This window comes from Lytechinus variegatus, chromosome 13 (genome assembly GCF_018143015.1).
Source record: "Lytechinus variegatus isolate NC3 chromosome 13, Lvar_3.0, whole genome shotgun sequence".
NCBI lineage: Eukaryota > Metazoa > Echinodermata > Echinoidea > Temnopleuroida > Toxopneustidae > Lytechinus > Lytechinus variegatus.
Window position 1 is genome coordinate 27,378,930 of NC_054752.1, and position 13,161 is coordinate 27,392,090.

Consider the following 13,161-nt stretch of genomic DNA (forward strand, 5'->3'; position numbering starts at 1 on the left):
ATTTATAGAGAATTAGCAAGTGAAAAGACTTTAAACAAAAAATTGACATGCTGGTTCTCCCCTCATACATTTTGTACATAGTTTTTGTGGCTCAACTTACCCCAGAAGGTGGCTCAAACTTACCCCATATATGGGGCAAGTTGAGCCATTTGACATCTTTTTTTCAAAGGTCACGATGACTTTCAGTGTGGGGATAGAAAGTTATATATAGGTGGAAAATATTTCAGAAGAATTAAATTTCAAGGCAAGGTACTTATTTCGACAAGATTATTAATCATATAAATTCTAACATGCAAAAAGCAAAAACTGTCACAACTTACCCCGCCTTCCCCTAACATTTTTATTTGTTTATTTTTTAAACATTAAAAAAAAAGTTTATTCTTTGTTAATTCTAAATAAATTTAACAGGTTTTGGTAAACTCTTAAACAACTATACTGTTCGTATATCATGTCTATAGTATAAAACAGCGTTGTATAAAAATGTTAACTGTACATCTCACTTCCTAGCATCTGATCCACTAGGGGTACCAATCGGTATAAGCGATGGCAGCGTTCCGCCGGAGGATCTGGCCGCTTCTAGCCAAGCACCAGATCATGGACTATCTCACATTGGGCTACACTCTGCAGGGAGTTGGTGCGCAGCCGTCAGTGATGAGAACCAGTGGGTGAGTATCATCATCAATTTTTTTTTACATTTCTCACAACGATGCCATCTAATCTCTTGACTCCATTTGAGTGGCCCGTAACAAAGAGCTTAGCAACGATCGTAGAACATTTTTTTACGATTGATTCCATTGACTACAATGTACAATCAATTGTAAAAAATCAAGCGTACGATTAATCGCAAATTTCTTTGTGTCACGGGACCCTGATCAGATATATGGCAAAGATGATCGATCTTCATTTGCAGTTACGTTACATTAACGTTACAACTACGATACAGTACGGGACCGTTTACGGGGAAAAATCCGAGAACTCTAAATATGCTACAATACATTGGCGGCGGAGCAGAGGATTATCTTTTGTGTTTGGGGGACGCAACAATAGATATATAACTCAATATAGAATTTAAAAAAAAGTCCCCTCCTCGCTTTCGGTAACGTTGGTCTAAACTCCGTCTTGAGCATTTTTCTTGGCTTTACTGAGTAAAAAACGTAGTTTAAAGAAGACGAAAAGATGTTCGTTGGCCAGGGTGGCTCGATTACTTTCTTCATACAATTTTAACAATTGCAATTACGTAATTAAAGAAAATGTTCAATTACAATTACTTTTCAATCAAATTATTTTTGTTTTCAATTACAATTACCAATTACTCTTATCAATTGCAATTCAAATTACTTTCTAGAAAAGTCATGAATAAAATCAATTTGCATTCTGTACATAGTATCACCTACTTCAACATAATTCTAAGTTACAGAGATACTAGATGGAGGTTTGGGTTAAATAACACGGATTCTGCCTGTTAATCTCTTTGATGTTGAAGCATTTGACATGAAAAGGGTCATAAATTTATCAATCATAAATTCAGTAAGTTTATTTAAAGTAATTGATGTAATTTAAAGCAATTGGATGTAATTTAAAGTAATTGAGAGTTATTGAAGTCAATTACATTTTTTTTTAAATTACAATCATAATTACTTTCCCTTTCAAAACTTATACAGTTATGATTACTCTGAAAAAATGTAATTAATTACGTAATTGATCAATTGCCTCGTAATTGAGCCCAACCCTGCATGTACGTGATGGATAGATTGACTGATCAGTTTTGTTCCATTTAACGTATTTGGCGTTCTAGAAAACTGTCCGTTAATTGCTACATGACCTTCCTCGTGTCTGGAGATTCGAATACTCCAGGGGCAGATCCAGGGTTTTAAAAAGGGGAGGCAAATTTTTCGCAGGAAATTAAGGATCATCCCCGAAAAATTTGACAAGCAAAAAAAAAAAGGTCTTCAATCACAAATAAAGGATATTTCGTACCCGAAAAAAAATTGACAAGCAAATAAAAAAGTTTGATACCACAAATTATGGGTTTGGGGCAAGCAAGCAAGCAAAAAAAAAGAAGAAAAAAAGGTCTTCAAGTTCAAAAGAGGGGTACACTTCTGTTTTCATGGCATTTTTGCATTACAAATTTATTTTTGCTTCTCAAAGGGGGGAGGGGGGCACGTGCCCCATGGGCCTCCCCACCCCCCCCCCCGGATCCGCGCCTGGAATACTCCATAGGTTAATTCGATCATACGACAAGCAAGCAAGCAAAAAAAAAAAAAAAAAAAACGGTATTCAAGTTCAAAAGAGGGGGGACACCTCTGTTTTCATGGCGTTAATTAAAAAAAATATAATTTTGCTTCTCAAAGGGGGGGGGGGCACGTGCCCCATGGGCCTCCCCCCCCCTGGATCCGCGCCTGGAATACTCCATAGGTTAATTCGATCATACGAAGGTTTGATACTGAAATATTGTTTTATTACTGATAAACCTATTTCATTTTCTGACAGTTGATTCTTCCTAATAATTAATCTTAGTTTATTGTTGTTTCTCGTTCGGAAAAATTTGCCCTTTTCCTTCTTTTCGGATGAACGAACTTGTTTTATTTCCATTTTTCTTTTGAATAGTCGTTTCTGTATATGTTTCGGAATTTAAAAAAAAATCACCCGATCATCCAATTTGAGCGGTAACATAAATTAGATAAAGTACATTTACATAAGCCATTATAAAATGAATATTTGAAATATATATAATAATTTACTTTTTTTTAGAATTTTGTGCGTACGGATTGTTTTTTCATTGTCAATATTTCATTCTCGGGATTTCATTTCCTCTTCAAACCACATGTTGATATGTTCATCATAAAATTTGACATCGGTAGTATCAAACACTTTAGCACCGGATTCTCACAGCAAAACATAGAAATATGAATGATTTTATTGGTCATTATATCAGTTAGACCAATATGACTTAATTGTAAAGTTATAGAGACTTCAGTACGGAATAAATTACGTTGATTGACTCAATATCTTTTTCTTTAACTGTTTAACCATTTCCGTCCATTTTCTTTGTGTTTATATCCATCCAGGTATCTGTCAAACTCCCAAATAAATTGAAAGTTACTGAGATTGCCATTCAAGGAGGCGGGGATTCTTCGAAAGAGTGCTGGATTCGAAAGTTCCGGATCGAGATCAGTAATGACGGTGTAAGATGGGCATGCGTCCTTGATAGTCATGGGCAAATACAGGTAAGAAAGTTAGTCTATACAGACGGTCCCATTTCATAAAAAATTGTTGAAATAACAAATTCAAAAACTCTATAGCAAGTTAAACTATCAGCCAATCAAATTGATTGATTTCAGTTAGTTGAAACTGTTGTTGCATGTTTGTTATTATAAAAAGTTTTATGAAACGGCCCACAGGTGCACACTAGCTTCTCACCATAAACCCAGAAGCAGAGCAGAAAAGTCTCCGTGCAGCGTCTTATTTTTCCAATTAAATTGCTCTACTGAAATTTATCATCCTTTTATTCATTTTCTTTAATTAGTACTATGATGGTAACTACAACTTGGATGGCGTAGCGGTAGCTGTGTTCAACCCGTCAGTTTCAGCACGTTTCGTTCGGTTAGTTCCAAGGACTTATCACCACTGCATCTGTCTTCGATGGGAAGTCTACGTCGAAGATTTGAGTAGGTGACATTATTTTAAATCCTGCATTTAGCTGAAACATGAACAAATTGTTCCGCTAGTGTGATTGGATTCACAATTTCTCATTATCACAATTATTTAATAGTCCTCCTGCTCATTGCAACCGTTTTGTTAAAGGTCAAGTCCACCCCAGAAAATTGTTGATTTCAATCGATAGAGAAAAATCAAACATAACGCTGCAAATTTCATCGAAATCGGATGCAAAATAAAAAGTTATGACATTTTTAAGTTTCGCTTATTTTTCACGAAACAGTGAAATGTACAACTCATTGATATGCAAATGCGAGAGTCGATGATGTCCATCACTAACTATTTCTTTTGTTTTTTATTGTTTGAATAGTACAATATTTCAATTTTTACAGATTTGACAAGAAGGACCAACTTAACTTGACCATAAACTGTGAAAACAATGGCTTATGTCGAAAGGGTGGGTGCTGTCGCGTTAGGGTGCGTCAACGCGAACGCGAAGATTCGTCCAAAGCCCCCCCCCCCCCGGTTTAGCCGAAAGGGTGCGTCGGGAGAGCCACGTCGCGTCGTGTTCACTGGAACGCACCCTTTCGTCCAAAGCCCCCCCCCCCCGGTTTGGACGAAAGGGTGTGTTTAATAATAATGAATAAATAAATAAATAAAAATACAAATATCCATAAGAAAACTGAATATAAGGTATTTTGCCAATTTGCACGTAAAATAGTGGATTTTTAATCATTTAAAGCATTGACAATTTGAGGAATAGGAAGAAAAGGTCAAGTAATAATAATAATGATAATAATAATAATAATTATGATAATAAAATCAGATACCCACCCTTGCAATAAGCCACTTGGCGCCAATTTTTCACTCCAAATTCATTTCCATAAATTCATTCTTTGGGGTGAAAATTATTATTATTATCATTATTATTATTATCATTATTATTATTATAATTAAAAGAGAGGGAGGAAAGAATGAAGGGAGGAAAGATTGAAAAAAAATAATGGAAGGAGAGAAAGAAAGAAAGGCAGAGGTAGGGAGAAGGAAACAAAGAAAATTTTAAGCAAAGAATAATAATAATAATAGATGCTTATATAGCGCATAATATTCGACGGAATCTCTATATGCGCTTTACAAAAGGGGCAATTAAGTCTAATACAGGTACACTGAGAATAAAATACATAAATACTAAATGAAAAATTAAAACATTGCGACATAGCTTTTCTTAAACAAAATAATCTAACATGAGAACAAGTATGTTTTTAAAGATTACTGAAAGATGGTAGTTAAGAGAAAGGAGGAAGAAAGAAAAATGAACACAGAGAGAAAGGATCAGGAAAGAAATATACGAAATAAAGATAGAACAAAAAAGGCAAGCAGGAAGGATAGAAGGATGAAAAAAGAATGAAACGAAAGAAAAAGGAAAAGGGTTCAAACTTCAAGCAAACAAAAACGATCCAATCATCTAACAAAAAATCACAATATTTGGTGTTTTTCAAATATATTATTGAAATTTTAAAAGCTAAAATGTTTTAGAAATTAATAAAATTTCAAAGTGAAACATTGTCAACTTGAAAATGAGATGAATCATTGCAGCATATACACAACAATTAAGACTCAAATCGAAAGCTGAAACAACCAGATCTAGTTATGAAAACTCAATCACTTGTTCCTCCGATTACATCTCCAAATCAGTAATCTAAGAATCCATGATATAATTATACAAATTTTCCGCCAATTTAGTGATTATTTTGGTGGAAAAACTGTTTATCAAAATTGTTTGCACCATTGAGAATCTGCTCCGATCCTACTAGCCCAGATAGTAGCCTGCCTCACATGGGCATGAGACCAGTTCGTTTGCAATGTATATATTTAAAGGAGAATGAAACCATTAGAACAAGATAGCTTGTGTGAAAACAGAAAAACCAAAGAAACAGATCAACGAAAGTTTGAGAAAAATCGGACAAATAATGAGAAAGTTATGAGCATTTGAATATTGCGATCACTAATGCTATGGAGATAGCAAATTGGCAATGCGACAAAGATGTGTGATGTCACTTGTGAACAACTCTCCCCATTACTTCAGTATATATTTCACTTGAATTGCCTCTTTTATCACATCTATCCATAACTCATACTGTTCTTTCTACATGAGGGCATGTAATACATATTTTTAAGAATACATCACGGATAAAGAATTTGTATCATCATAAGAAAAAGCAAAAAGAGACAGTTTGAGGGTATTTTATAGTCCACCAAAGGGAAAGTTGTTCATCAGTGACATCACACATCCTTGTCGCATTGCCAATGTGAGGATCTCCATAGCATTAGTGATTGAAATATTCAAATGCTCATAACTTTCTCATTATTTGTCCGATTTTTCTCAAATTTTCTTTATTCTCATTCTTTGATTTTTCTGTTTCTACACAAGCCTACTTGTTCCAAAGGTTTCATTCCCCTTTAAGTAGCAAGAAAATCATCGCAGAACTTGCGAAAGTTTACGGTTATCGATTTTAATGTTGTCTCTGCTTCGTCATCTGTTGGTTATTTGATGAAAATTCGTCACTTACAAATGTATTCACTACATTTTGTTCAATATTCTCAAATACGGGACAAATAGGCGTCCCGGGAGGGGTTTGTCGGGACGCCGGGACAAAGGAGTAAAATACGGGACGATCCCGGGAAATACGGGACGTCTGGTCACCCTGGATCCTCTACTCCTAACGCTATTTTGAAAAGCTATTATGACCTCAAATATTTAAAATAGTAACTTAATATCTAACTCTTTTGAATTTCGCCAAAAACCTATTCTGATTCTCATGCACAGCCATACTCGACGTAGAAATTAAAATCAGCTAGACGGAAATATTTTTACATGTTTTTAATGTTATGACTGTAATTTATGCCCGATACCATTAGGGCCTATTTAGTAGTGACTTGAAGAGATAGAGGTTAGTTGCAATAATATTCAATGTCGTTTTCTTTTCTTCGTTTTATATGATAAAGATTAAATTATATTTTTGTAAGGTTATAATCGGTTATATTTTTTTAGTTTATATACCGAGCGGTTTATACTTTTAGATTCGGATAACAACATCATATCAGCATTCTTATCGAATTTCAAAGTCACTCTTTGTGTGATTTTAATTTTCTACAAGTTTAGTTTTGAAAAGTTCATCATTATTAAAACGATGTTTTATATTGTTCTTTTTCAAATTCATACAATTAATTCGAACCAATTACGAATCATTGCCAAATTTTCCAACATAGTGATACAAAAATGTGGTAGATTTTGACGTCACTAACATTCCAAAAGTAATAGCGGGCGTGTATTTTATCGATCCTCTGCTTCATCTTTCCTTTCCTACTCTCCCGCCCCTGAAGTTTTGGTGGACCACTTTTCAGTGGTCAAGTGCTGCCACACCCACCCCAGCGCGCCAGACTCTCATCATGCTACAGCCCGCCCCGGCTCCGCTGTTCCCCAACTCAAAACACCACAGCTGCGAGTGATAGTGCTATTCTATAAACGAAGCCGCGAAATCATCGTTGTACTTGCAGGAACAGTTAGTGAAGATGATTCTGTTATTATTCTTTGCTGTGATGTGATCTCGGTGGTGATCGATGACCACGTCCATGGATCCTGTTTCTACGAGAAATATGGGAAATATGTTTCCTCCGTTCATTAATTGTTCATTTGTCCTCCTCTAGATGTCGTACTGGAAGGAGAACCGATCGGCCTGGAAGACAACAGTTTTCCAACAGAGTTTATCAATCCATCGTCGACCAGAAATGGGAGGACGGTGGACAACATCAGATTGGGAACCGCCCATCCCTGGTGTGCTGATCCCTCCGAAGATTTTCCGTATGTGGAGGTATGGGGTAATATTGTTCGTCTAACTTGAGATTGAGGGCATGTGTGTTTTTGAACTATTCTACACCCGTGATAACCCGTGTTAGGCAGCGGGTACTTATGCATTTACCTTGATTATATGGATGAATTTCTATTGTGACTCGTGAATCCTGACATCGAGGCACAAACTGGACCCTCAAAAAAAGGAAAAGTTCTGTCACGTTCGTTCTCCTTTCAAAATTGAAAACAAAATGGCCGATTGATAACGAGATTGAACGCGACACGGAGGTCTAACTTTTCCTTTTTTTGAGGGTCCAGTTTGTGCTTCGCTGTCAGGATTCTGTGTCACAATAGACCTTCATCCATATAATCGAGACAAGTGCATAATGTATTTTCCCCCCAATTTATTTGGAGGGCTCTTGCGACCCCATTCTACCTCATTTTGGAATATATCCCATGTCTGCCTAGTTTCACCCATGATGGTATTGCCTATATTGAATAGAATTCCAAAGATGTATCAAGGCCTAGCCACTTATGATAAGTTATGTGATATGTGTCAGAAAGTTCATCTGACATTCAAGCATACAACCTCGATTTTGAAATTTTTAAAGGAGAAGTCTTAAATATCCCAACAAACAGTTAATTTGATTACATTTAAAGGTCAAGTCCACCCCAGAAAAATGTTGATTTGAATAAATAGAGAAAAATCAAACTAGCAGAACACTGAAAATTTCATCCAAAATCGGATGTAAAAAAAGAAAGTTATTACATTTTAAAGTTTCGTTTATTTTTCACAAAACATTGATATGCGCAACTCGGCGACATGCAATGAGACAGTCGATGATGTCCCTCACTATTTTTGTTTTTTGTTTTTTATTGTTTGAATAATATAATTTTTCATTTTTAAGGATCGACTTGACTGAACCATATAGTATTGAACAATGCTATTCCACATTTTCAGGGGGGAATAAATCGTTTTTTCACTCGACAATCAGGAGAGAATTAGGATATTTCATACAATAAAATAGAAAAGAAATAGTGAGTGGATGACATCATCAGTCTCCTCATTTGCATACCAATCAGGATGTGCATATAACTGTTTTATGAAATTAAGCAAAATTTTAATATGTCATAACTTTCTTATTTTACATCCGATTTTGATGAAATTTTCAGTGTTATGGTTGTTAGATTTTTCTCTTTTTATTCAAATCATTGTTTTGTTGGGGTGGACTTGTCCTTTAAAAGGAGGAATATCCAACAAGCATTATTGGAAATTTCATGAAAATCAGATGTAAAATTAGGAAGTTAATGAAGTTAGTATGCAAATGAGGGGACTGATGATGTCACCCTCTCACTATGAAATACAAAATCTGTAAAAAAAATTTTTCCACATAATTGATATATATAATTTTATTTTATTCCATATAGAACTCGATATATATCTGTAAGAAAGTATACAAGTTCAATTGCTTCGGCAACTCTTTTCATTTAAATATGTTGTGAAAGATATGAATGAACAGAACAATAGTGCCAGAGATGTTGCACTTTTTTATGGCTAGTTGGAAAATTGATAAATAATCTTTCAAAAACTGTTCAGAAATTTACAACACATAACCACATATGAGTATTAAAAATAGCTCTGTGCCTCAACAGTAATCAACTTACATTTAGATTATTGGGACACTGATTATTTCACATGACAATTGGTTGATTTGGACGGCATTATTACACTCTAACCATTATCATTTTGCAATTTTTAAATCTTGTGCGGTCACTTGCATCGCTCTCTAGCATATAATACAATCGGGTTTGATCACTCAAAACAGACTTGGGGCAGTGAACTATGATACCTGACCCCCCATTCCCACACTTTAACAGCACATTTTCCCTCACTGAGGTGAATATGTCACTATGGTTGATAACACTAGGCAAAAATAAATGGTAATTCTGTTTGAAAAATGCTACCTGAGTGTGCGAGAGATGTATACTGTTTGTGTGCAATGATGACATCTACATGTATTTTAATTGCTGATGTAAAGAGATGCATGATCTTGGCAATTCAAGTTGAAAGGATGACACATTAGTTCATATCCTCCAGAACAGTTAGTTTCCTACTTGAATCTGTGCAAGTGATGGTAATAATAATAGAGGTCAAATATGTGAGCCAGGACAGGAAAACATTCTATGATGCTTTTCACACTGCATTTCCTTAGCCCCATACTATCCTTAACCCCGGACTATCCTTAACCCCATACTATCTTTTTTTCGATTCACACTATCTTTCTTAACCCATACTATCTTTTTTTTTTATTCACACTGTCTTTCTTAACCCCATACTATCTGTTCAACCGTGGTTAATGCCTTAACCCCGGACTATCCCTCAGCTCATGAATACTGATGATTTTACCATACAGAGCGTGATTAATGTGCAATTCGACTTCTGTGATTGGTAAATGCTTAGCCCCACTTTCCTTAGCCCTGTTTCGTTTTCACACTGCATCTCTTAGCACCGCAATTGTGTTGCTAGCACCACAATAAGCCGGCTAACCCTGCTTTTTTGCAGGGCCAGATAGTACCGTACTATTTACCGTGCTAGCCCACTTTGCTAAAACGTAGTGTGAAAACGAAGTGGGCTAAGCTTAACCCCGGGAAATTGGTGGGGCTAAGACCCCCCCTTAGCCCCACCAATTTAGGACAAAAAGTGCAGTGTGAAAAGTATATTTGTTTCCATCTGGTCAGGGGCCCATAACACAAAACTTAGCAATCATCTTTATAGAACAATTTTTTTTACCTTTGATTTCTTTGACTACAGTGTAATTAATGTTGAAAATCAAGCGTACATTTGATTTCTAACCTATGTGTTACAGGACCCTGGACTTATTATTTTTAAATTGTATCTTTCAGGTGGACTTGCGTCTTGAACATTCTATAACGGGCATCGTGGTTGGAGGAGAAGCGGATGGGTTGGGCTATGTTGAAGATTTCCGTGTGGAGACATATACGAGTGCAACAGGATACCAATTCATAAAAAATTCCTTTGGTTACAAACAGGTATGTTTTATCTTGCTGCATTCATTTCAGCATGATGTAATATTGTACATATTTTCTGAAGGCTAGTCCAAGTTATCTGGGCCTCGTCTTACAAAGAGGTGCGATCGATCCAATCATTCTCTGCTATGGTAAGCTATCAATGTCATAAATCCTTTGTAGAAGAAATGTAGGCATTCAAATTCCCTTTGGAAACATACGGGAGCTCATTGAATTGCCAAAACAATGATGCATGTATTAGTATATTGAGAAAAGATATACAGATTTTTGCATTATAGATGATGGTTTCGCTAGCTGTCCATAGTTGTAAGTGATTGTATCACTTGCAAAACTTTGAAAGACAGGGCCCTGGTTTATAGTATGGGTCAAGTGTTGTATATGCCTTTGGCCTTTATTTGCCTGAGGGGGAATGGTTCATCAAACCTTGGATGTATATATTACACTTCATTTTTTTTATTTAACCTTTTTTCTGGCATCAAATAAGCGTGATAATATGGGAGGGGTGCTGTTTTTCCGACACTTGCGATGGCGGCTGTGTGCAGTTGAAATCTTATCAACTTCAAGTTTTGGAAATGCTGTCATAAGTCTGAAAAATATGGATGTACAGTCATGACAAAGTTTTAAGGGTAATCGAGTATGACTGATCTTTTTGCCAAAGTCAGAGGTCATTAATGGTCATTGAAGTCTGACCATGTTGTAGTATTAACATTGAAATCTTAACCAAGATTAAGTTTTTAAATGTCATGATAACTTTGAAAGTACAAGGACTTTCCTCGTGGAAATTGAACATAAGAGTAATTATAGTATCACTGTTCATTTTTCATGAGATTAGGACACATGGTTTAGGTCAAAGGTCATTTTAGGGTCATTGAACTTTGACCATTCTAATGATTTTGAATTTTCATGATGATATATACTAAGTATAAGTCCCTATTGCATAAAACTGACTTATATTATGTCAACAAAGTATTGACAAATATATGAATTTCAGATACACTAGGAGTTAGTGGAAGGTAATTTTGGGGTCAATAAACTAAATCTACTCTAACCAAAAGTTGAGATTTTGAATTTTCAAGATAATGTTAAAATCATGAATCTGGGTATGGGTAACTTGGTAATGGTTTACAGCCTGTATCAGAAATTAGAGGAGTATAATTTCCGGTTTCTTGGTCAAGGTCAAAGGTCATTTCAGATCAGTTGGACAAACTAGATTATGTTTCTTATTTACAACCTATTTAATCAAATTAATGAAACTTTGTAAAATTGTTTTGTGTTATAAACAGCATTAAATGAATTACAATTATTTCACTTTTCATTCAAATGCTAGTAATCTCTTTTGCTTGGATGGACTGTAGATTTTAATTTGCCATATGGGTGTATCTTGGTCTAGTGGTTACGACTCTTGTCTTTCAATCAGAGGGACGAGGGTTTACATCTCAGCCATGGCATTTTTTCCTTCAGCAAGAAATTTACCCACATTGTGCTGCACTTGACCCAGCTGAGGTGAAAGGGTTCCTGGTAGGATTTAGTCCATAAACACTTTAATAGCGCCTATGATACCAAGTATCAGGCGCAGTAGAGTATATGCATAGTAAATGCACTGTATGAATGGAACATATTATTTCATTTTGCCTTATAGAATTTTGAAGCGGGGCAGGAGAGCTCATTCCATATCTTTGAGCGTAGTCCATTAGCAAGGAAAGTAAGGATTCATGTTGAGACCAGTCATATAGCTGCTTGCATGAGTTTTGAGATATATGTCAAGGAGTTGTGCGATTACGGTATGTACATAATAACACATTGCTATATAAAGAAAGTTTTTTTCTTTTTCTTTTGGGAGGGGTGAAAAAAAAGACAATGGATGGTATTCTGATACCTAAACCTTGGTATAACCCTAGTCTAAACTAGAGTTTTAAACAGCACTTCTATCGGGCTTCGCTGGCCCGTATTCTGAAGTCGGGTTTAACTTAAACTCAGGTTTAAAGTTGTGGTTTAAGTATGGATAGCCAATTGTTACCTAAATCACTAAGAGTAAAGATATAATATTCCAGCTCATTTGGCTCTCAAAACATTCATAATTGCCTAGGAAGTATAAATAGATGATTGTCTTCACCATCAATGAATCAGGGAAGAGCACTGTAAACATACATGTAAGAAACAAACAACTTGATAAAAAATTGTGACACTTTTGGCTTCCCATAATTTTAGCACAGAGTTAGACCATGGTCTAAGGTAAACCTGACTTCAGAATATGGGCCATAGTATTTATTTCATATTCATGGCAATTGTAATGTTTTGATTAATTCATTAAATATCCACAATATTTTCTATTTTCCAATACTTCCCATTTCACCACTCACTCATTTTTTTTAAACAGGCACTAATGGAGAATAAAGGCGACCGCACACCTTACGATGGGTCTGTGACCCGATTTTCGATTAAAACGGATGCTATCATCCTTCTTAGAATAAAAGCGAATTTAATATCGAGTCGTAATGACATCATAGCAGTTGTACGATTGGCTGCAATTCGAAACTAATTTGGCCTTTAATCCAAAATAAAGGCTTGCAATCTGTCATTATTCTTTCAAATAATTTTAACCTCAA

General features: G+C 35.5%; 1 protein-coding gene across 1 annotated transcript in view; it reads left to right on the forward strand.

Moving 5' to 3' along the window:
- Positions 1-13,161, forward strand: part of LOC121425992 — a 174,439-nt gene that overhangs the window by 15,530 nt on the left and 145,748 nt on the right. Inside the window, exons 4-9 of the mRNA XM_041622120.1 lie at positions 508-665; positions 3,069-3,227; positions 3,527-3,668; positions 7,366-7,529; positions 10,412-10,558; positions 12,195-12,336. Of these exons, the coding sequence (XP_041478054.1) occupies positions 508-665; positions 3,069-3,227; positions 3,527-3,668; positions 7,366-7,529; positions 10,412-10,558; positions 12,195-12,336 (912 nt within the window). The remainder of the gene's footprint in view (positions 1-507; positions 666-3,068; positions 3,228-3,526; positions 3,669-7,365; positions 7,530-10,411; positions 10,559-12,194; positions 12,337-13,161) is intronic.